Source organism: Tenrec ecaudatus, chromosome 6, assembly GCF_050624435.1.
Source record: "Tenrec ecaudatus isolate mTenEca1 chromosome 6, mTenEca1.hap1, whole genome shotgun sequence".
NCBI classification, from domain to species: domain Eukaryota; kingdom Metazoa; phylum Chordata; class Mammalia; order Afrosoricida; family Tenrecidae; genus Tenrec; species Tenrec ecaudatus.
Window position 1 is genome coordinate 123760369 of NC_134535.1, and position 23675 is coordinate 123784043.

General features: G+C 38.3%; 1 protein-coding gene across 1 annotated transcript in view; it reads left to right on the forward strand.

The window, feature by feature from the left end:
• The window catches only part of LOC142451639 (pregnancy zone protein-like), a 76740-nt gene that overhangs the window by 9638 nt on the left and 43427 nt on the right, over positions 1 to 23675 (forward strand). Inside the window, exons 8-12 of the mRNA XM_075553358.1 lie at positions 8198 to 8321; positions 10735 to 10849; positions 15143 to 15252; positions 17534 to 17692; positions 18264 to 18491. Of these exons, the coding sequence (XP_075409473.1) occupies positions 8198 to 8321; positions 10735 to 10849; positions 15143 to 15252; positions 17534 to 17692; positions 18264 to 18491 (736 nt within the window). The remainder of the gene's footprint in view (positions 1 to 8197; positions 8322 to 10734; positions 10850 to 15142; positions 15253 to 17533; positions 17693 to 18263; positions 18492 to 23675) is intronic.

The window sequence follows — 23675 nt, forward strand, 5'->3', positions numbered from 1 at the left end:
TCCCCCCTCTGCTGTTGATTATTATTCATAGAGATTTCATGAGTGTCCTCGTAGTTGAAGTGTGCTCTGTAAGAATTTTTGCTTCAATTTTTATTGTGAATTGGGTGAAGTCTTACAGAAAAGATCAATTTCCATTTCGATGATTCAAACACATTTTGTTTCATCTTATTAATTGCAATTCTCTCCATGAAACATCTCTTCTTCTGTGTTTCCTGCGTCCATTCCTCCTTCTTTCCTAACCCTTCGGAACTGTCCACTTGGGCAAACTGTCCACTTTTGGTCTTCAATTATTGATTTTTCTAAGGTGGGCATAGCTCACTAGTGTTATGATAGACCAGTATAATGCTTGGCTGAAATTGAGCCACGGGGTGAGTTAGTTTGCAAACCTGAGGTGACTAAAGGGCTTCCAGTAGTCTCTATTGGCCCAGTAGACCTGGTCTTTTTAAAAATAATTTATAGTTTTGTTCTATATTTTTCTCCTACCGTAACCAAGACCTCCTCATGTGATCTGTTTTAGAGTGTTGATAGTGGTTGCTGGGCAACAGCTAGTTTTTCTTGTGTCCTGGTCAAGGAAAATAATGTTCATGTGGTGTATTAGTCCATTTTATCAGTTGTTTCTAGGTTTATTTAATTTCAACACTCTTTTCCCCTTTGGCCAGGAAGAGGCCAATAGTTGCAACCTAGATGAACCCAGCCATTAGTCTTCAAAATAGGATGTAGAGCGTTGTCTCTGTGGACTATGTTATGCCAATGGACCTAGGTGACCCCTAAGACTATGGTCCTGAGCCACCAAGCCCAGCAACTCATTCCCTCGAGGTTTTTGATGACATCTAAGAAATTTCATAATTTTGCCCTCTACATGCTCTACCACATTCATAGACCTATGTGTAGCAAAGGTACAGATATCCTCTGTATGTATTTGTCAGTATACTCGTGTACTCGTCTACTCGCACTATCCCTCCCATACCCATTCAGCCTGTATGCCTAGTCCTGCATCTAACTCTAGATCACGGTCATGATGGAATTGTATATAAAACCCGATTTCTCTCTGGTTCCTTTAACTCTTCACTTCTCCCAGTGTCTTCTCTAGTGTCCATCATTTTTGGCTGACCACCTACTTCCTGTTTATTGCTTTCCCCTGTCTACTTTCTACTCAGTTACTTCCCCCTTTCTTTCCCTCTACTCCCTGTTAACCATCAAAGAATGCTTCTTAACCTTTTAAAAAATATTCATAATAGTGGTCTCATGCAATGTTTGTCCTTTTGCACTCAACCATATCACACATGATCATGAGCTTTTCTATATATATTTGGTGGCTTGTATGGCGAAGTGTTCTTCATGTATTCAAGTTTCCCCCTTTGGGTTGTGGAATATCACACAAAGAAAATCATACTATATGTGCTTGCACAGCTCAGCTCACCAAAACAGTGACAGTATCCTAGTAAATTCCACAAGTGGGTGGGTCTTTCCTTTTTTCTTTTACTGCCCATCCTCAGGCATACTTCCCTTCTCCTTTCCTTCCCCGAGTACAGCCCTAAGCCCTGGCCCATCATAGCCATCAAAGTCTTTTCCTTCAGTGTAAAAGCATTATTTTTCCTTTCTAATAATGGTGTCATAAAATATTTGCCAAGAATTTCACTGTAAAGTAGTATCTCGTTGTTTTCTTAATTTGTATTTATCTTAAGCCTAATGAACATGAGAGCATTTTTTCGTATAATTATTGGCCGTCTGACATCATTTTAGTAAATTGTCTATTCAAGCCTTGGGTTCATTTATTGACTGGGTTACTTGTATTTTTTCCCATTAAAGTATTATAGTTTTCTATAGATTTTTAAAATTAGCCCTTTATCTTATATATCATTGCAAAATATTTTCCAAATCGATGAGTTCTCTTTTACTCTTTTGTTGAATTCTTTTCATGCACATAAATGTTGCATTTATAGAAGGTCCTGGTCCTCTATTTTCTTTTTCTGTAACGTGAGTGTTTTTCATTGCTTGGTAATGTGCATTGTATTAATAACCTTAAGCTTGTCCCTATTTTTTCATTGATGCTCCTTATATTCTAGAGTTTATATTTAGGTCTTTAATCTACCTTGAGTTTGATTTTGTACATAGTATGAGTTGGTTATGGGTCCTATTTCATTCTTTTACCAGTGATATTCAATTTTCCCAGTATGTTTTACTAAAAAGCATCTTCTTTCCCATTTAAAGTGTTTTAGGCCTTTGTCAAAAATCAGGTGTCTGTAGGTGTTTGGTTATATTTCTAGGTTCTCTGTTCCAATCCATTGATCTGCATATCTATCATTGTACCAATACCAAGCTGTTTTGATTACTAGGGCTGCAGAATAGGCTTTAAATTGAGAAGTGAAAGACCTCCTACTTGTTTGTTTTTTTAATAGTGTTTTGTTTATCCTTGATGTATTTCCTTTCCATATAAAGTTAGTGATTATTTTTCCCATTTCTTTGAAGAATAGTGCTGCAATTTAGACAGGAAATTGCATTGAATTTATAGAGGGATTTTGGTAATATTGACATTTTGTGTATATTAAGTCTTCCTCTTCATGAGCATGGAACATTCTTCCATTTGATAGAGTCTATTTTGGTTTCTTGTAGAGTGTTTTATGGCTTTCTGTGTAGAAGTCTATTGTTTCTCTGTTAAGATTTATTCCTAAGTATTTTATCACTTGGTTAGTTATTGTAAATGGTATCATTGTTCTATTTATCTTTTGGGGCTCCTTTTCTTTCATTATCAAGAATCTTATTGATTTTCATATGGTGATCTTATAGCCTGCTACATTGACAATTATTATAATTAGTTGCAGAAAAATTTTTATCGAATCTTTGGGGTTCTCTCTATATAAGATTCTGCCATCTGCAAATAAAGACAGCTCTCTTTCTGTGCCAGTGAATATGCCTTTAATATCTTTTTTATATCACATAGTTCTAGCTAAAACTTACAGGACTATATTAAATAAGAGAGAATGGTGCTAAATATCAATCCTGTCTGATTCCCATTCTAAAGAGAAAAGTTTTTAATTTCTCCACATTAAGTGAAATGCTAGTCACTGATTTTGCATATTTGACTTTATTATGGCGAGGAATTTCCCTTCTTTTCCTATATTATTAAGTATTTTTAACAAGAATGGATGTGAGTTTTATCAAATGCCTTTTCTGCATTGATTGATATAGTCATACGGTCCTTTTCCTTTATTTTGTTTATGTAATGGATAATATTAATTTTTTCTAATATTGGACCATCGTTGTATATCTGGTATGAATCCCATTTGATCATGGTTATTCGTTTTCAAATGTTTTATTGAATTCTGTTGGCTAGATTTTTGTTGACAATTGTGATGTCTATATTCATCAGGGATATTGGTCTATACTTTTCCATTAAAATTCTGGCGATGTCTTTGCCTGGGTTAGGCATCAGGGTCATACTGGCTTCATAAAATGAGATTAGTAATATATTATCCTTCTCTGTATTCTGAAATCGTTTATGTAGGTTTGGTGTTAGCATGTCTCTAAAACTTGCTAGAATTATTTGATAAAACATTCTGGCCCAGATTTTTTGATGATGAGAGTTTTCTGTTTTTTTTTAATTGTAACAGTTTTATTGGCCTATAATTCACATATGCAGTTCAATAGTTTTAGAATATTAAAGGGTTGTGAAATCATCACTACAATCGATTTTAGAATATTTATTTCTTCCTTGTACTCATTATTTATTTGTTCATGATGTCCATCCCACCTCTCCTGACATAAGCCCAAGAAACTATTCATACACTTACTGTTTCTGTAGATTTACCTATCCTGGGTTTCCCATAGAGAAAAACATACAAAAATAAAACCTAGTAACAAAAATAAAACATAGGAAAATCTCAGATGAAAAATTGAGTGAAAATAATAAAAATTATAACAAATTTTAAATGGATCAGCAATGATAAGGAATTAAAATTTCCTTGAACTACATCTGCATTTATCCATTTTACAATGCTCCCTGTCTGACAAGGCTCTTCACATCCCTGGCCAATGGTCAGAGGGGAGTCACTGGAAGCTTCATCTAAGTGGAGGCCAGCAAATGGATTGTGCACTTTCACTGTCATTTCAGTCTTCTGAAAACTGGGTGCTCAGAATTTAAGATCCAATACCATTCCTATCTCTGGCCTTGGATTTTATTATTTACAGTTAATAAAGATTTCTTCTCTGAGGATTGTAATTATAGGAATTATCTTAGAAAATCTATGATTTCCCCCCTTCATATGGTTGGTGGTGTACAGATATGTTAGAATGAGGCAATTAGCAGTGTTGGCTCTACTGTGTAAACCAAGACAGGCTAATCTTTGTACTTATGTCACAAGGAAAGTTTTATTTTCCAAATGTAATAAAAGTAGTCAAAATTACCAAGATTGGGAATATTTCTTCTAAGGTGTAAGCATGAAAGAGTTATAAACTATAGAAATCTATAAAGAAACTCACAAATTCATTCAGAAGGGCTGTTTAAATAAGACATTCCATTTTACTAAGAGAATTATAAAATACAAATCTGCCTCATGTGCTTTACAAGCAAAATATACTGTTTGATATATAATGGTATTAACATCAGATAGTTACGTGATCCTGAAGGCTATAATATGAACACTAGCCCGCTTCTCCTTTGTTTATGCTTCCAACTGAGAATGAAATAAACTAATGGAAGAATTCTTCACATGATTTCTTGTGACAATTTGTAGAGGCCACAGTCACTTTTCTGCTGTCAGAGTTACGACTCTCTAATGTGAAATCAGAATTGATTTACTGCTCTGCTGGTCATAGCTTGAATATTGCAAAAACCCTTTGATGGAGGATATTTCATGATGATGTTGCAAATGGCAGTTCTTGCCCTCTTGGTGTTTTGGAAAGAGCAAAACTGTGAAAGTTCACATCAGCCAGAACAGCTGTGTCTTTGTCACATTCTCTATGGTGAATTTGGTTTTTCCATCATTTGCCAGTGATTGGTCCGATTCTCCTCAAGAGGTGGTCTCCCTTTGAAGGCTTAACCTGTATGATTTCAAAAGACCCTAGGAAGACATTGTCCAGTTTGAGGAGGACAAGGGCAACCTCCTCTGGCCAAAGAGCAATCGCTGGCACCTGCCGTAGATCTCCTGTAGTCAAGAGTGGCCAGGAAGTTCAGCATTAGCCGCCTCAAGCAAGAGCTAAAGGCAGGAAATAAATACTGTCCTTTCCAAAATTCTGGTTGAGAGGTTGGCTCCAGTGTCCTCCAGGAGGGCTGGGCAACAATCAATACAATAAACATGAAGGGATGAGAAGATACATTCCAGACACTGCTCAGCATGAAAAGAATGAGGGAGAAGTACTAGTGTCCTCTGTGGTGTAAGTTAAGGGGGAATGTGGGATCTATGTGCATATATTTATAGGTTAAGTATTAAGGTAGCAGATGGACATTGGACCTCCACTGAAGTACTCCCTCAATGCAAGAGCACTTGGTTCTACTAAACTGGCATTCCATGATGCTCACCTTCCCAACATAATCGCTGAAAACAAAATGGGTGCATAAGCAAATGTGGTGAAGAATGCTGATGGTGCCCAGCTATCAAAAGCTATAGTGTCTTGAGTCTTAAAGGCTTGAAGATAAACAAGCAGCCATCTAGCTCAGAAGCAACAAAGCCCACATGGAAGAAGCATACCAGCCTGTGTGATTACGAGGTGCTGATGAGATCAGGTATCAAAGAACAAAATATCATATCATTGTGAATGAGGGAGGTTGCGGATTTGAGACCCCAAACCCATATGTAGGCAATTGGACACCCCTTACAGAAGGGCCTCGGGGAGGAGAGAAGCCAGTCAGGGTACAGTACAGCAACAATGAAACATACAACTTCCCTCTAGTCCTTTAACGCTTCCTACCACCACTATTATGATCACAATTCTACCTTACAAATCTGGCTAGACCAGAGGATGTACACTGGTACAGATAAGAACTGGAAACACAGGGAATCCAAGACAGATGAACCCTGCAGGACCAATAATGAGAGTAGCGATACCAGGAGTGTAAGGGGAAGGTGGGGTAGAAATGGAGAACCGATCATAAGGATCTACATATAACCCCCACCCTGGGGTATGGACAACAGAAAAGTGGGTGAAGGGAGGTATCAGACAGTGTAAGACATGGCAAAATAATAATAATTTATAAATTGTCTTGGGTTCATGAGGGAGGGGGATGGGCAGGGAGGGGTAAAAATGAGGAACTGATATCAAGGTCTCAGGTCGAAAGAAAATGTTTTGAGAATGATAATGGCAGCAAATATACAAATGTGCTTGACACAATGGATGTGTATATGGATTGTGATAAGAGGTGTACAAGCCCCCGATAAAATGATTTTAAAAGGGGTGGGGGGGAGGAACTGATAACAAGGGTTAAATGGAAAGTAAATGTCTAGAAAAGAATGATGGCAACATATGTGTAAATATGCGTGGTACAATATACATATGGAATGTTTTGAGTTGTAAGAGGTCCCAACAAAATCCTTTAATAAAAATATTTAAAAGGGTGAATGTGGGGACAAGGTGTCAACCCACCCTTTCCCTTCTCCTCTGCTAAATTCCACACATACTTCTGGGACTGCACGGAATCTGTGTTTTTTGGAAGTTCTTTGTGGTGATTCTTCCCTCTGAAACACCAAGATAAACTTGCTAAAAGTTTCTTCTACTCAGGTTCTTGAGCCTTCTCCATTTTTTTTTCAAAAGTATTCTTTGAAAAGGATTTCACGCAGCCTTCAATTACGTGACCATATTAGGCTGAACTCCTTTGATTGTTTTTAAATTGAGTTATTTGTCTTTTCTTGTTTAACTATTGACATTTTCTATAAACTTTAATGATTAATCCTTAGTCTGATATGTCATTGCTCCAACATTTTTCTCAGTCTGGGAGTTCTCTATTTACTCATGTGGTCCAATCTTTTGATGAGCACAACTGTCTAATTTTTATGGGGTCCCAGTCATTTAGCTAATCTTCTGGGATCTGAATGTTTTTCATGTTGTTCATATCTTAAGCCATATATAAAGGTCTCTATGTTTGTGGCTATTTTTTCATCGATGATCCACATTTTACATCTATGTCTTTAATTTCTTGAGTTTGCTTTTTATACGATGTGAGATACAGGTCCTATCACCAGTACCATTTGTCAAAGAGACCATCTCTGTCCCCATTTGATGCATTTTGGAACTTTGTCAAGGATAAGCTGCCTGGTGATGGATAGATTTACTTCTGGGTTCTCAATTATTTTCCATTGGTCTATCTGTATATCACAGGACCCTAATTCTAGTTGTTGTCTTTATGGATTCACCTTCAGTAGGTAACAGAGAATCTTCCCCACCCTGAAAGAGAGAAACTGTCTCTTTTGCTTTTGAAAACAAACAAGAAACATGTTTTCATTTCACCAGGCTTGATGTTTAAAGTTTTTCCACGAGAGAGAAATGTTTGGGCTCATATTTTAAAATAAGTTTCGGCAAAGTGCTTAAGCTTGTTCAATAAGTTATTACTTATCAGAAATTATAGGGACTTGAGGGGGTGGGGAAGAATAATGAGAACATGAGCCTTGTGGAGCTGAGGAAAAACCTCATCTACTCCAGAGTTTGAACTATGGCATTAGGTTCAAGATTGGAATGTGCAATTCCGCTTCCCGAGATTCTAAACAAAAATCTAAGCAGAGATTCTATAATCTGTATCTCAACATGTATCCCAAATAAGTGCAGTGTCGGGCCCGTTAAAAAGGAGGAGTTATGCATTGTGATTTAAAGAACACAGACTAAGATCAATTTTGTGTTATTTTCTTCCAGCAAACGTTTAACAAATCACACTGATTCATTACAATACTGTTCATATGCACCATTTTTGTTTCTATTTTTGCTTGTCTATCTAACTTGTCGTTTATTTTCTTTTAAAAAATATGAGTTGTAAGATAGATGAACCTGAAGATACTATGCTGAGTGAAATAAATCAATGAGACCTTAATTATAAGCTTTCCAGACAAACAAATACATTAAGCTTGAGAGGGCTTAAAAATGCACTTTATATATCCTAATATATTTCTTAAGTTGAATAAGATGAATATATTCACGGATTAAATAAGGTGGAGAAAAGCCTGTGTAACTTATGTTAAATATCTGATTTTTTATGTCCACTGTTTTGTTATAGATACACATATGGAAAGCCTGTCCCTGGTCTGGTGACTATAAATGTATGCAGAAGAGATTCACAATACCTATCCCCCTGTCGAAACACACAGCCAAGAGTTATCTGTGATGAATTCAGTCAGCAGGTATGTGGAAACTACCCTCCCCAGAACAGTAGTCCATAGCTGTGTTTGCATCGTGAATGTAAGATTGTCTGGCAGTGTTAGGGCCCCCTTGAGAGCTGCTGTTTTTGTACAATGGTTTTTTTTTTTCAGTATCGGGATGGGGGATGAGGAGCATAAATTATAGTGAAATCTATTTGGCCAATGTTGTGATTTTCTTGTAGCATGAATAAACACTCCAGGTAAAGTTAATAAAAGGATGTGTCACAGGTTGACTTTTGTCAAACAGATCAAACAAAAACCAAACCCAATGCCTTCGAATTGATTCTAACTTGTAGTGACCCGATAAGACAAAGAAGAACTGGCCCCTGCGGGTTTCCAACACCATAGAAATCCTTCTTTCTCCCCTTGAGCAGCTAGCAGCTTTGAACTGCTGACTTTATAGCTAGCAGCTGAACACATAGGCCACTAACCCCCCAGGGATCCTTCTGTCAAGCAGAGAGTCAAAGAAATATATGTCCTGTGCTAAGAATTTGGTTCATAGGAAAATCTAAAAGGCATAGATCAAGAAGACTATTTTAAAAATATTAAATCATCAGTGAGTTGAGGAGGAAGATATGAAAGAACAATAGACTGAAGGTTCCAATTACACCAATAAAGATATGCAATAAAAATAATTAAAGGAATCAGGTGAAAGTAGAAAATGCAACAGTAGAAAAATAGAATGATTGCATAAAGCAGTGCTTAAAAGAAAACAAGTTGGAAAGGGTCAAAATTTATGTAAGAATGGAATTAAAAGATAATGGATCTGAAGTATTAAGATCTGAAGATAAATAAGCAGCCATCTAGCTGAGAAACAGCAGAAACCACATGGAAGAAGACTATCCCGGCTTGATCACTGAGGACAAAGTGGGTGCATAAACAAAAGTGGTGAAGAAAGCATCTGGGGTCTTAAAGACTTGAAGATAAACAGGTGGCCATCTAGCTAAGAAACAACACAGCCACATGGAAGAAGCACACCAGCCTGTGGATCACAAGGAGTCAACGAGATCAGGTATCAGACATCAAAAACAAAATCATAGCATTGTGAATGAGGGGGAGTGAACAGTGGAGACCCAGGGCCCATCTGTGGGCAATTGTACATCCCTTTGCAGAAGGGATGCGGGGAAGTGATGAGCCAGTCAGGGTGCAGTGTAGCAACGATGAAATATACAGTTTTCCTCTAGTTCTTGAATGCTTCCTCCCCACCCCACCCCCCACTATCATGATCCCAATTCTACCTTACATATCCGGCTGGACTGGAGGATGTACACTGGCACAGATAGGAACTAGAAATACAGGGAATCCAGGACAGATGAACCCCTCAGGACCAGTGGTGAGAGTAGCGATACTAGGGGGTGGAGAGGAGGTGAGGGAGAAAGGAGAAACAGATTACAAAGTCTACATATAACCTCCACTCTGGGGGACAGACAGCAGAGAAGTGGGTGAGGGGAGATATCAGATGGTATAAGATATGACAAAATAATAATAATTTATAAATTATCAAGGGTTCAGGGGGGAGTGGGGAGGGAGGAGAAAAATGAGGAGCTGATACAAAGATCTCAAGTAGAAAGCAGGTGTTTTGAGAATGAAGATGGCAACATATGTACAAAAGTGCTTGACACAATTGATGTATGTATGTATTGTGATAAGAGTTGTATGAGCCCCTAATAAAATGATTAAAAAAAGATAATAGAATTGATTAATGGAGAAAATCCATATAATAATTGAACTTGGGGAGGATAAGCACTAAAAGAGTGACTAGAACGCTTGCTGAGTTTCTTTCTATGAACCATTAACAACATTTCTACCCCTGATTTCTGACTTTCTGATTGTGATTCAGAGGATTTTTTTTTAACCTTTTGTGTTAGTCTGGGTATTTTAGAGAAACAAGTCCACAAAAACTCATGTATAAGAGAGCGTTTTATATAAAGGCTAAGTGCACATCAAAAAAACATCTCAACCCAGTACTGCCCAAGCCCACAAGTCCAACATTAACCCATATGTCTGACACCAATCCACAAAGTCCTCGTCCATCTCACAAAACACATGCAACGATGCCGACTGTAGGCGGAAAGCTGAATCAGTGAGCATGTAAGCATCTCAGCACTGGCAGGGGTTTCCACACGGCTGCTCCAGCACCCAGTGCTGCATTGGGGTAGGTCCATGTGGCTTCTCCTTGGGGATGTCTTGCAGGAAGTGAGCCTTGCCTGCTGAAGCAGGGAACTGACTAAGGCAGCTGCACCTGGCCCAACAATCACAAAGCAAGAGATCTGAGAACTAGAAAGGCGAGGCTCACTGAGCCATTTATCTCTCCACCCTTCAATTAACCCCACGTGTGTTTATTGGCCAGATTGGCGCAATAAACTGTAACTAACGCACCTTTCTTTCATTTCAGGCAGATGGTAAAGGTTGTTTCACAAAACTCGTAAAAACAAAAAATTTTCTGCTGGGAATAAAAGGGTTTGAGATGGCATTTCAAGTGGAAGGCAAAATCAAAGAGGAGGGAACAGGTTTGTATTGTTCCTAAATGCTTATTAATTTCATATAGTTATTACATTTTTATTCTATGAAAATTTTGTTGGGGATTATGAAAATGGTCTGTATAGTTTGTTAACCTCAAAGAGTTAAAAAATGTAAAAATGAAATTACATTAGAGAGCTTCAAAAAGTTTGTGGAAATTTTTCATATCTTTTAGTTCTGTTTCCTATGAAGTTCTTGAAGGCCCTCCCATCCCATGTATGTACAAATAATTATCATATGATTTTCACAAGAAAAGAGCAAATTAAGGGTCAACAAATATGAAGGGAAAAGATAGAGTCAAAAAAAAAGCTTTGTAGATAAATTAGCCTTTGAGTTTATTTCTACAGACTGGGTAATATTTTGCAAGATAAAGATGTCTGAGAAAGGATGAGGAACCAAGAAAAAATGTATTCAATTTTGGAATAGTCTATGATGCACCTTCATGTTTGGTTGCTGAGAAAAGTTAATCACATAAAGGAGGTTAGTCTTTATTCTAGAGATATTTGAATCGCTTCAGATGTATTTGAGGAATGGAATGACCTAAACAAAATGACACATTTGTAATAATAATAATAATAATTCTAGAAGCCCTGCGTACAAGGTACAAGAAAAAAAAGATATATCAGGTGATGACTGGGGCAATTCAGGCGAAAAATCTGAACACCCTGCATTAGGATAAGTATAAATATATGCAAATAAGAAATAAAATGTTGATATCTTGAAGGTAAAATCAATTGATCTTGTTAAAAGATTTGATAGGTAAGGAAAAGGTACAAAGAAGTCAAAACTGACCCTAATTATTCCAAATTTGGGTCATGGGAACTAGAAATACTATTAACCAAAATAAAGAGTGCTTAAAAAATTACAAGCATTCTAAGAATAGGTCAAATATAGTTAATAATAACCTGGAATATCAAAGTAAATGAGGCTTCATAGTCCAGCTGATATTTTAAAGAGAGAGGGAGAATAAAATCTGAATTAGAGTTTTCAATCTTGAAGTCCTTCAAATTGTGTTCATGTCTACGTATGAACACACTGAATGCAGCTGAAAATAAGCTCATCTTTCATTTCTAAATTTACAATCTAGATAGGAAAAGAGAGGTGCTAAAACAGACACAGCTACCCTCAGGAAGGAGACAGTATTTTTTAAAAAGTCAGCATAATAAAATTTGAATTCCTACAGATAAAGGAAAAATGAGATTGGGCAATTTTTTAGAAGTCACTAGAAGAAAGAATTTCTCTGAGAGGTCATATATGATGAAGCCTCAGAAAAGGATATTAAACTGGAATCAACTAAGAGATTATTTAACATTTGAGAACAATAATTTAAAAAATAATTTTATTGGGCCTCTTACAGCTCATAACATGCCATACCATCAATTATTTCAAGTATATTTGCACATATGTTGCTATCATCATTTTCTAAACATTTACTATGTATTTGAGCCCTTTTATCCCTCTCCCTCCCCCACCCCACCACTCACCTTTGTGACCACTTAATAACATAAATCATTACTGTTTTCATGTCTTACCCTAAGTGCTATCTCCCTTCACCCACGTTTCTGTTGTGCATACCTCTTGGGGTGGGGGGCGCGCAGATTATGCATCAATCACTGTGATCACTTTCCTTTTCCTTCCTTCACCCCCCCCACTTCCCCACCCCCACCCCCACCTTCTCCCTACCTTCTTGGTATAGGTACTCCCAATCCTACTCCTGAGAGGTTTATCTGACCTCGATTCCATGTGTTGTGGACGCTAATCTGTGCCAGTGTACATGCTCTGGTCTAGCAGGACTGGGATCATGATAGTGGGGTGTGAGGAAGCCTCAAAGAACCAGAGGGATATTGCATGCTTCATGGGTGCTATGCTGCGCCCTGGTTGACTCATCCCATCCTGTGACCCTTCTGTGAGGGGATGTCTATTGTCTACAGATGGGTTTTGGGTCTCTGTTCTGGCCCTCCTCATTCTCAATATATATTTGTTTGTTTGTTTGTTTGTGATCTTCTGGTGCCTCTTAAACTGGTTCCATCAACACCTCATGATCACACAGGCTAGTGTGCTTCTTTTATGTGGGCTTGTTGCTTATCTGCTAGATGGTCGCTTGTTTAACTCCAAACCTTTAAGACCTCAGACTCTATATATCTTTTGATAGCCAGGCACCCTCAGCTTTCTTCACCACATTTTCTTATGCACCCATTATGTCTTCAGCAATCATGATGGGAGGGTGAGCATCACAGAATGCCAGGTTGTTAAAACAAAGTGTTCTTGTGTTGAGGGAGGGCTTGAGCAGAGACCCAAAGTCCATCCACTTCCTCAATGTATTGCCATATAAATATATGTACCTAGGCCTCTATAAAATAAATACCTCTATGTTTATGAATTAATATATTTACATAAGTGCACACCTATGTTTATACCTGTATCCATAGCTCTGCTTCTTAGATCTTTTCTCTGTTTCCTTTTACCTTCCTCCCATCCCACCATCACACTAGCCATTCTTTTGCCTCTTAGTAATTCCTCTCAACTAGATTGCTATTGCTCCAATACCACTGGGATCTCTATGTCCTCTTTGTTGTTGCATTTAATTCCCTAGTTGTTCCCCTGTCTATGGTGTTGTTTACTCACAGCTCCTTTCCCCACCCCCTCCTCCCCCCAGGTCTCTCCAGAACCAGCAGTCCCATTGCTTTCTCCTTGTGCTTGCTTCCCATGCCGATCTTATATTGGGAGGCAAAACATCAATAACAGAGACAAAACAAAATATTGAATAAAAAGAGGGGGAAAAAACCCTAGCCAAAAAAAAAGTGCTATTTGCTGACCTTTATGACTGTCTCTTCACCAGTCCTGGGGGATTCCAGGAACTTCCCCTTCTAACCTGAAGTCTATTTTGGGATTGTGTGGCTTTGTTTTATTCCCATTGCTAGTCTGCTATGTTCCTTTCTTGGTTCACCCCACTGTGGGAATGGTCAGAGCAGTCACACTCCCTGACTTGTGTGCCCATATTGCACTTCCACACGGTCTGCTCCAGCAAGGGGACATCATGTCTCAAGCTGTTGTAGGCCCTACAGTTGTTTTTTGTCTTTGCAGCTCTGTGCCAGGACATCATCCTCTGCGCCTCAGGGGTCCAGTTTGGCTCTGATTAGGGCCTGCTGTGGAGACATAAATGATATTCTCCCCCTGGGTGGATTAGGGCCCTTCTTCCCTAGTGCCATCGACAATCTTTGGAGGGGGGAGGACTCTTCCCTCCCCTTTCTCCTCCCATCCCCTTTCCCTTCTTTATATTGGAATGACATGTACATCCTTGGGTTTGGTCTGTCTCACATCCAATTGCCTATACCTCAGCCCATAAAGTGTGAGATAAGCTTTACTTCTCTACCTACTTTACGTACTGTGCTGATTATACTTACTTCAGCGGACTCATGTTGTGCTTGATCTTTTGTGATTGGTTAACTTCGCTTTGCATAATTTCCTCCAACTCTTCCCATAAGATGATGTGTTTCATGAGATCATCAGCGCTTTTTTATTGATGCATAGTACTCCATTGTGTGCATGTGCCAGAGTTTTCTAATCCACTCATCTGTTGATGGAAATTTAGGTTTCCAATTCTTTGCAAATGTGAATTGCACCACTTAATAAACCTTGGAATGCAGATGACTGGTTATGGTCTGTTTCTTACCTCTTTGGGTATATGCCCATTAGAAGGATTGCTGGGTCATTAGGTAATTCCATTTCCATTTGTTTTAAATATCACCATATGGCTTTTCATGTAGGCTGTATGTATCTACATGACCACCAGCAGTGGAGGACAGTACCTATCTCGCCACATACCCTCCAGTATTTGTCGCTGTGTGACTTTCTGATTTGCACTATCTGATAGAGTCATATTTTAGATAATGAGAACAAAATAAACTTCACTGAAGAGAAAATGACCAGGTGGTGGATATACTTTGGACAGATTATCCATTAAAAGAATGTTCCTGCTGGTGAAGGATTCTGCGATAGAAATGTTCGCATCCTTCTAGACCCAAATGAAAGGTGGAACATGGAGAGGTTCCTGCGAACTCAAAGAACCGGACAAGTATATGAGTAGTGGTAAATTTTTTATATAAAATGTAAGCTGATGGAGTCAAATAGGTCTATCTTGTAAATGTGAGGGGGGAAATCCTAAAAGACTGAGAAAAGAGAATGTGGGTAGAATTTTGTTATGATAATGTGAAGCTGGAATGGAGGTAAAAGGTGAGTTTTGAATGCATGGGAGAATTCAACTTGCTTTATTTCTTTTTCAGAGTTGGAATTAACTGGGTACGGAACATGTATAATCACAAATGTCATGAGCAAACTTATGTTCGTACAAGTGGATTCACATTACAGAACTGGACTTCCTTTCTTTGGGGAGGTAAAATCTCTTTCCAACATAAACATAATTTAAGGGGTGAGATTAGAAAGAAAATGAATTTTCAAAAATTTCTAAAATCACATTTTATTCCAAAATAAATACTTAGTTGAAATAAGAAATCACAGCCAAAATTCGAAAAGAAAATCGCCACAAAATCCAGGAAGAAAAACCCCTTTAAAAAAATGTTCTGTGAATTGGGTGAAGGTTTACAGAGCAACTCTGGTTTACATTCACTAATTCATACGTATTTTATTTTATGTCATTGACTATACTATATCTGGCCATGCTTAGCCTTCTTCCAAAAATTCCTGTTTGCATGTCTCCTTCTTTCCTAGTCCCTCTGAACTTGGTCCTTGGGTAAATGTTGCCTTTTGATTTTGCTGGGTTGTTATTATAACGTGTGAGTGCCTCCCTAGTGCCTAGTGTTATTGATACACAAAGGAATATTACCGAATGTTAAGGAATAATGATGCATCTGCAAAACACTTCACAACGTGGATCAACCTGGAGAGCATTTGCTGAGTGAAATAGAGAGATAGGAAATGGAAAAATATTGTATAAGTATTATTATAAAATGTCAAGGAAATGGTTTCGCAGTAAAGGAAATATTCTTTGATGGCTACCCAGGTACAAAGGACAAGGGAAAGGAAATTGCTTACTAGACAGTATATCATACTTTTAATAATTAACTTCCTAAAACATCTCTTTAATATTTTTCTATATAGTTTGGCTGCAACTCTTTGGATTCCTTTTTATAGACAAGTGTTTCATATTGTAACTTTACATAGAAAGAATAAAATGATGGTTCAAATTATGCTTATTTTAATAGTTCAGAAATTTTCCCTCCAAATTAAAAGTTTCAATTTGGTAAAGAAACATTGGTAAGGTTTAGAACTATTTGTTTTAAAATTTAGGAAAACAGTCATTTTATTTTGTATAGGAAATGTAAAATTTCTAGGTATTTTTTATTTTATTTTGTGATAGCTAATCTTTGAAATGACCATTGCCACTGAATTGACTAATTTCAATGGCATGTTTGCGTTTTTTTTATCTAGATTTATTTTTTATTAAACAGAGACTTAATTACAACTGCTTGGCATGTCCCCTTTTTCGGAGAGGTTTTGACACCTGAGAAAGCACCGGGAAACCCTTAGGAGCTTCACACAGGAAAGGCATGATTAACAGCGGGCTCTCTGATGCCGGTTATTAGAGGCAGTAAGCATCCTAACTGATCTACAGCCCAACACCTTCTCCCTTAGCATTTCTTCTCTAAAAACTTGCTGTTTTCTTGGAAAATGAACCCCTGTGTAGAACCCTAACCCGGAAGTGTTTTCTAGTGTAATGAATTATGTTTAAAATGGGTGCACAGACCATTAACATTTATATCACCTTGATAAAACAAACACAAACAAGCCAGTCACTGCCTTTGAGCTGATTCTGACTCGTGGCCAACTTGTAGAACTGCTCCATTAGGTTTTCAAGGCGATAACTCTTCCCAGGAGCAGGCAATCACATCTGTCTCCCACGGGGTGGCCGGTGGACTAAAACCACTGAACTTACAGCCAGCAGTCTAACAGTTAATCCACTACACCAGTTCCCCTTAGTTATAGAAATAGATCTATGTGGGCACAACTCCAGACTTCATACTCATAGCGACCCCACAGCCCCAATGGATGCTAAAGGCTGCAACTCCTTACAAGAGTAGAAAGACATGGCATGTTTTCATGTTGTATTTTCTTCATTGCTTGTACTATGTCATACTATGTCAGCAAGAAATGGATAAGTATTCAAATACATATGGGTAAGAGAGTTTCCCCCTGAGAGAAAGGCATGAGAAAACTGGAGACTTGAAAGCTGAGTAGGAATTGCCCAGAAATTTAAGCTGGAATAAGACTGCAATTAATATGAAATCTATATATATTGTGTTTTCAACAAGGATGCCATCAATGGATTCTTTGGAAAGAAGTAGGAATAAAATATATTTAACAAATAAAAGAGCTATAATTTGGCAAAACAGACTATTGAAAGAGATTAAAGGACCACCATATACTGGACAGAGAGCACGAGTGAAGCAGATTTAGGAATGTAGTCTCATGAGTCCATATTTGCCTTGAGCTTTTCAAATAAAAAAATGTCAGCTAGGAACAATGGTCATTTAAAGCCCAGGAACTATGTCTTATTGCCAAGGTCTTGGATCTTCAGGAAGTAACCGTAAGTGACAGAATGGAATATGTTATTGCTGCCGGACGTTGGGACCCAGCTATCACTTTTGTATTTCTAGCTTCTTCTCACTGATGAGAAGGATCAAGCAATCCCCAATAAAACCATCACTGTCCGTGTGAATGAAGCAAAGCAGTTCAAGTTTACTACAAATGAACATGGTTCAGTGAGGATGTCCATTGATACCACCGACTTCAAGTCTCCTATTCTTAGAGTTTCAGTAAGTAGTAACGGGCGTGGTGAATAGAAAAAGATGGATCATTGGAGCCACAGTATTTAAAGATATATGGGAATAATTTCATCTATAAAAATAAAGAGATGAATGATAAAAAGTAAAATTGGAGACCTAATTAATTATTTTTAAATGCAACATTCTCCATCAGAAAATCTAATTTGGATAACTCTGTTTATGAAATGAACTACTTTCAGGAGGCATTAAATGAATCATCTTAATATTCTCCTGAAAAAATGCCAACATAACTTTAAGATATAGTAGAATTTGTTTGATTTCTTTGGTATAATTCTATTTTTGCTATATTTTGAATATTCAAATGTTCTTATGCACAGGACAGCCATCAGGGTTGTTAAGAAAACATTAATGACCTTGATGTAGGTGAATAATATCAGGATGGCACAAACTTACATGATTTTAAGGAAAAGCTACTTATAGATTATTGTATTTGAGAAAGTGACCTTGTTTCATGTTATATAAAAATAAAGCATATTTAATGAATACATGTCATATTTTAATAGCAATAGCCTATTTAAGTCTTTTTCCCCCCTTCTACTAGGTCACTTTCAAACCAGCTAGTTACTGTTATGAGATGATGTGGCTTCAAGAAACTCATTCACAGCTTTATCACACTGCAAAGCGTCTTTTCTCCCCAAACAACAATTATATTCACCTGGAGCCTGTTGCTGGTGTTTTGACCTGTGGACAAATGCACAAGGTGAACATGCACTACATCCTGAATGAAGAGATCCCGAAGAGCCAAACAGAGTTAATGTTCTATTCTTTGGTAAGCAGTAATGCTACTCTAGCGTTTTCTAATTATATATCCTCTGAAAATGTAGAGTTCCCACAGAAGCAGTGCCCCTTTATAAGAGATGATAGCCATATTGATTTTTTTGTGTTTGTGCTTAAAGAGAAGTTATTTTGCAGCAATGCTTATGCTTTGCTTTCTTATTTGTATTCTAATATCCAGGGACATTTTGAGGTTGTCTTGGTTTGTTTTGCTGAGTTACAATGGCTAAGTTTTGAGTTGAATAGGAGAGAGTCTAAAATAAACATTTGATTTGCTAAAGAAAATTTTTTCCCTTAGAATTCTGTAGGTAAATATTCAGAAGATAAAAACCAATAATTAATTTAAAAGGAAATTAGATTATAGAAGCAACCCTCTGGGAAATCGTCTTCCAACTATGACATTAATTAGTAAAATTAAAATTAAAACAGTATAACATTTTACACCCAATAAAACAAAACAAAGCCCTGTTGCCATTGAGTCAATTCCAACTCATAGAGACCCTATAGGACAGGGTATAACTTCCTCCATAGTATTTTCAAAGCTATGGCTTTTAATGAAGCATATGGTCACATCTTTTCCCCAAGGAGCAGCTCGTGGGTCCAAATTCCTGCCAAACTTTCAGTTAACAAGTAAACCTTTAACCATTGCTTCACCAGTTCTCCTTTCCTACCTGTAAATATGCTAAATAATTTACACAATTCATGACTAGTGTAATTACCTTCCCCCAAGGTACATGGACAGCCATATCGTGTACGAGCACATAGAAAATGGTGATGGTGATAGGATTAGCATCAGAATCTAACTCAAGGGCATAAAGCCATCAAGATCACCCCAAGAATGAGACATGTGAAGCGAAAGTTAAATATACCTCCATTTTCCAACTTTTAAAAATCAGTTCTAACACCAGTTATTCCTCCCAAAGAATTCTCTCCTTCTGTAAGTGGGATGGGTTGTGTTTTATTAAGGAACAGAGTACAACTCAGAACCAGGATGGAGAAGCATGTAGTCAAAGTCTCTCTTCTTCAGTGTGAACAGCTTTTTATCTCCTCCCAACATTGTAGGGCTCTTCTCAACCACTCCGGATGTGCCCCTTATGGCTCCCCTATTTGTCCTTGACTCGGTCAATGAGCCCCTTCTGAGTCTCTCACTGTCTTCAGTGTTACAGCCCTCGACCTATTCCATAGCTCTCCAGAGGAGATGCTTTGTCTTCTGTCTCCCTTTGCTTCTTTGCTCTTCTTTCTCCCTTTGCCTCGTCACTCTTCTTTCTTCCTTTTGCTTCTTGATGGTTCTCTTTCTGTGTTTTACTGTCTGGAAAACCTCTCTGGGGTTGATGGTCTATGTCCATTTTAAGTTATGGCACTCCCACCAGGGGCACCAATGGACCAATAACCTCTTGGCCTGCCACAGACACTTCATTTGCATAGTAAACTATAGACACTTCGTTGACAAAAATAACATACCCCCTGGGGTAGAAAACTAAGACGAAGGTTTAGCCGGGGGTGAGGGGAAGGGAGGTTAGCGGGGAAATTTCTTAAGCTGTTTTTATCCAAAGAACCAAGGCAAAAGATCACATCAAGTAACTAACTTCACCACAACACAATAATTTTAAGAAAATAAATCTTCGCCCAAACAAAACATTCAAAGTTACTAGTTGCCCAAGTAAATCATTTTAGGAAGAAATCGTATTATGCAGAAAATTATATGTAGAAACATTCATTGTGAAATATAAACTTTTAAAATTCAATGAAAAATACAATAATTACCAAGAAGTCAACATCTTAGCTTTATTTCTTTTTAGTTATGTGACTAGAACAATTTATCTAGCCTCATCTATAATAAAAATAGCACTCATTTTACTTGAATACTGAACATAATACTTATTTCATGATGTTACTCTACATATTAAGTACAACCTTAAAACTAAGTTTTCTTATCTCAGTGTTTGGTACATACAAGGTGGTAAATAGTTTAATCTTTGTTGATCTGGGAAATAAGAGCAACAATACAGAATCCTTGTGCATATATTATATTTGACTACTGTATTTTGTTTTGCATATAATAGGGGGTTTGAAATACTTTTGAAACAATAACTTGCAAGTTCAAGTCTGAATATTCAAGAGTATAGTAAATATTTTGCAAAATAGTAAAAGAAGTTACAAAATTATTTTTTCAACAGTTTTGTTGGCATATTGTTCACATGTCCTACAATTCCATTGTTTATTCACATCAAGAAGATTTGTACAGGCATCACCATAATCAATTTTAGAATTTTTTTTTCTTCTGTTACTCATCGTTATTAGCTCCTCTGCCCTCCTCCCCAACCTCCCCTGGCATACCCCCAAGGAACCATAAATCCAGTTACTGTCTCTATAGATGTACCTATGCTGGATTTCACAGAACCAGAAAGAACTAGTCAACAGTCCATCATTTCAGGAGGTAACATATGAGTAAGAACGAATGCTGCTGAAGGAACACGTTCAAACAGCTCTGGATGCACTAGCTAAAACCAAGACTCCAGGAATGGACAGAACCTCCACTGAAATGTTTCAGAAAACTGAAGAAGCTCTAGAAGCACTCATTCAACTATGCCAGAAGATTTGGAAGACAGCTATTGGCCAACTGACTTCAAAAGATCCCTATTTGTTCCCATTGCTAAGAAAGGTGGCCCGCCAGAAGGCTCACACTATAGGATGATAGCATTGATATCACACACAAGCAAAATTTAGCTTAAGATCATCCAATAACAGTTGCAGAAGCACATTATCAGGGAACTCCCAGAAGTTCAGACTGAATTCAGAAAAGGACACAGAACAAGGGATGTCATTGCTGATATCAGAGGGATCTTGGCTCAAAGCAGAGAGTGCCAGAGAGATGTTTATGCTTCATTGACTATGCAAAGGCATTGGACTATGTGGACCATAATCAACTGTGGATAATCTTGAGATGAATGGGAATTCCGAAACACTTATTTGTGTTTATTCAGAACTAGTACATGGATTGAGGGGGAGTTGTACAAACAGAACAAGGGAATATTGCATGGTTTAAAACCAGGAAAGCTGTGTATCACGCTTGAATCCTTATATGCTGAGAGAGTCATCAGAGAATCTGGATTATAGGGAGACTTATTAACAACCTGCGGAGTGAAAATGACACAAGCTTGCTTGCTGAAAGTAAGAAGGAACTGAAGCACTTGGTGATGAAGATCACGGATTATAGCCTTCAGCGTGGGTTACAGCTCAATGTAAGGAAGATCACCATCCTCGCAACTGCACCAATAGGTAACATCGTGATTAATGGAAGAAAGGTTGAAGTTGTCAAGGAGTTTGTCTTGCTCGGATCCACAATCAATGCTCTTGGAGGCAGCAGTCAAGCGACCAAAAGCCATATTGCAATAGGTAAATTTGCTACACAAGACGTCTTTAGGCTATGGAAAACAAGGATGTCACTTTGAGGACTAAGGTGTCTGATCCAAGTGTTCTCCATGGCATCATGTGCGTGTGAAAGTGGGACACGGAAAAAGGACAACCGTAAAGAATTGATGCATTTGAATGGTGGTGCTGGAAAAGGTTATTGAAAGTACCATGGACTGCTAAAAGGACAAACCGATCTGTATTGGAAGAAGTAAGATCAGTGTTCTCCTTAGAGGCAAGGAGGGCAACACTTCGTCTCACATACTTTGGACATCTTGTCAGGAGAGGCCAGTACCTGAAGAAGAACATCATATTTGGTAAAATGTAGGGGCGGTGAGAAAAAGGAAAGCCCTTGATGAGATGGATTGACACATTGGCTGCAACAGTGGGCTCAAGCATAGGAACAATCGTGAGGCTCGCGGAGGACCACGCAGTGTTCTGTTCTTGAGTCACTATGGGTCAGGACTGATTCGACGGCACCTAACAACATCTTGGATGTCATATACAGAAAAACATTTAAAAATAAACTAAATAACCAAAAAAACCTACAAGCAAAACAAAGCAAAACATAAAAATCTGAATCCGAAAGAAAGCAGAAAATATTAAAAGCTAGAATGAATTCAAATGGACCATAAGGGACATCACATGACAGAATGCTGAATTTTAATCTCACTGCCTCTACAACACTCAATTTTCCCATGCAGTCTGCATGAGGGCAGACTGTTCACATCCATGATCCACGGTCAGAGAGGATGCACCAGGGGCTTCACACATGTGTATTTCCCCTTCGCTTTCCCCGCCCCCCGCCACTGCAACTGCTTTAAACTGAGTCAAAAGGAAGATCAAATGATAAGATTTCGACCTAACTATGTCTGACATACTTTACAATGCTGTCAGGACTACACATACGTTGCTAGGCATACTTTGCTGTACATATTTTGCTATACATACGTTGCTATGCATACTTCGCTACGCACGCTTTGGCCTGCTCGCAGGGCTATTCCCACCCCTCAACTAGGGCTATTCCCACCCCTCAACTAGGATCGGAGCGGATTCAGCAGAGGTTTAATACCTGTGCGGATCCTGCAAATAAGTGTTGGTCTTTCATTGTCATCCGTAACTGTCTGCAGACTGAGTGTTCACGATTGAAGCTCTGATCCCCCTCAGCTGTGTCCTCAGCTTAGCAGTCTGCTTCTTCTCACACTAGGGAGTTTCAGCCTGAAGTCCAAGGGCTGCCGGTGAGCTGGAGGCCAAGCCCAGTTCACTTACTGGAATTTCCACAGTGTCCCTCTGGTGTGGCCTCTGAAGGAAGTTGTGTGCCTCAGAAGGACAGAGTCTAGAGCCCCAGGAGTCTATAGCACATGGATGGGGTCACCAAGGGCTACACAGAAACCAGGTCAAAGTGTCCACTTAGAAACCTAGTTCCAAGTATATGCCCCCCTTGAGTTCCACATAAGTATTGTTAAGTGTTTTTGTGGGGTTTTTTTCCCCATTGAGAGGTTGTTCCTCCCCATTTTCCTACCAACAAAAATGTAATTGCCTTCTTTGTGACATACTGACCCCCCCCCCTACACACACACACACACACACACACACACACACACACACACACACACACACCCTTGACATAAATTCCAGTACATTTCTTTATCTGGTGAGAGTGTCTGTTGGACGGGGGTGACCTTAGCAAAATTTGGATGGCGGCAACTGAAGAATCTGCTCCCTCTCCCCACATCTTGAAAAGCTGGCCCTCCCCTGGGTGAGGTGT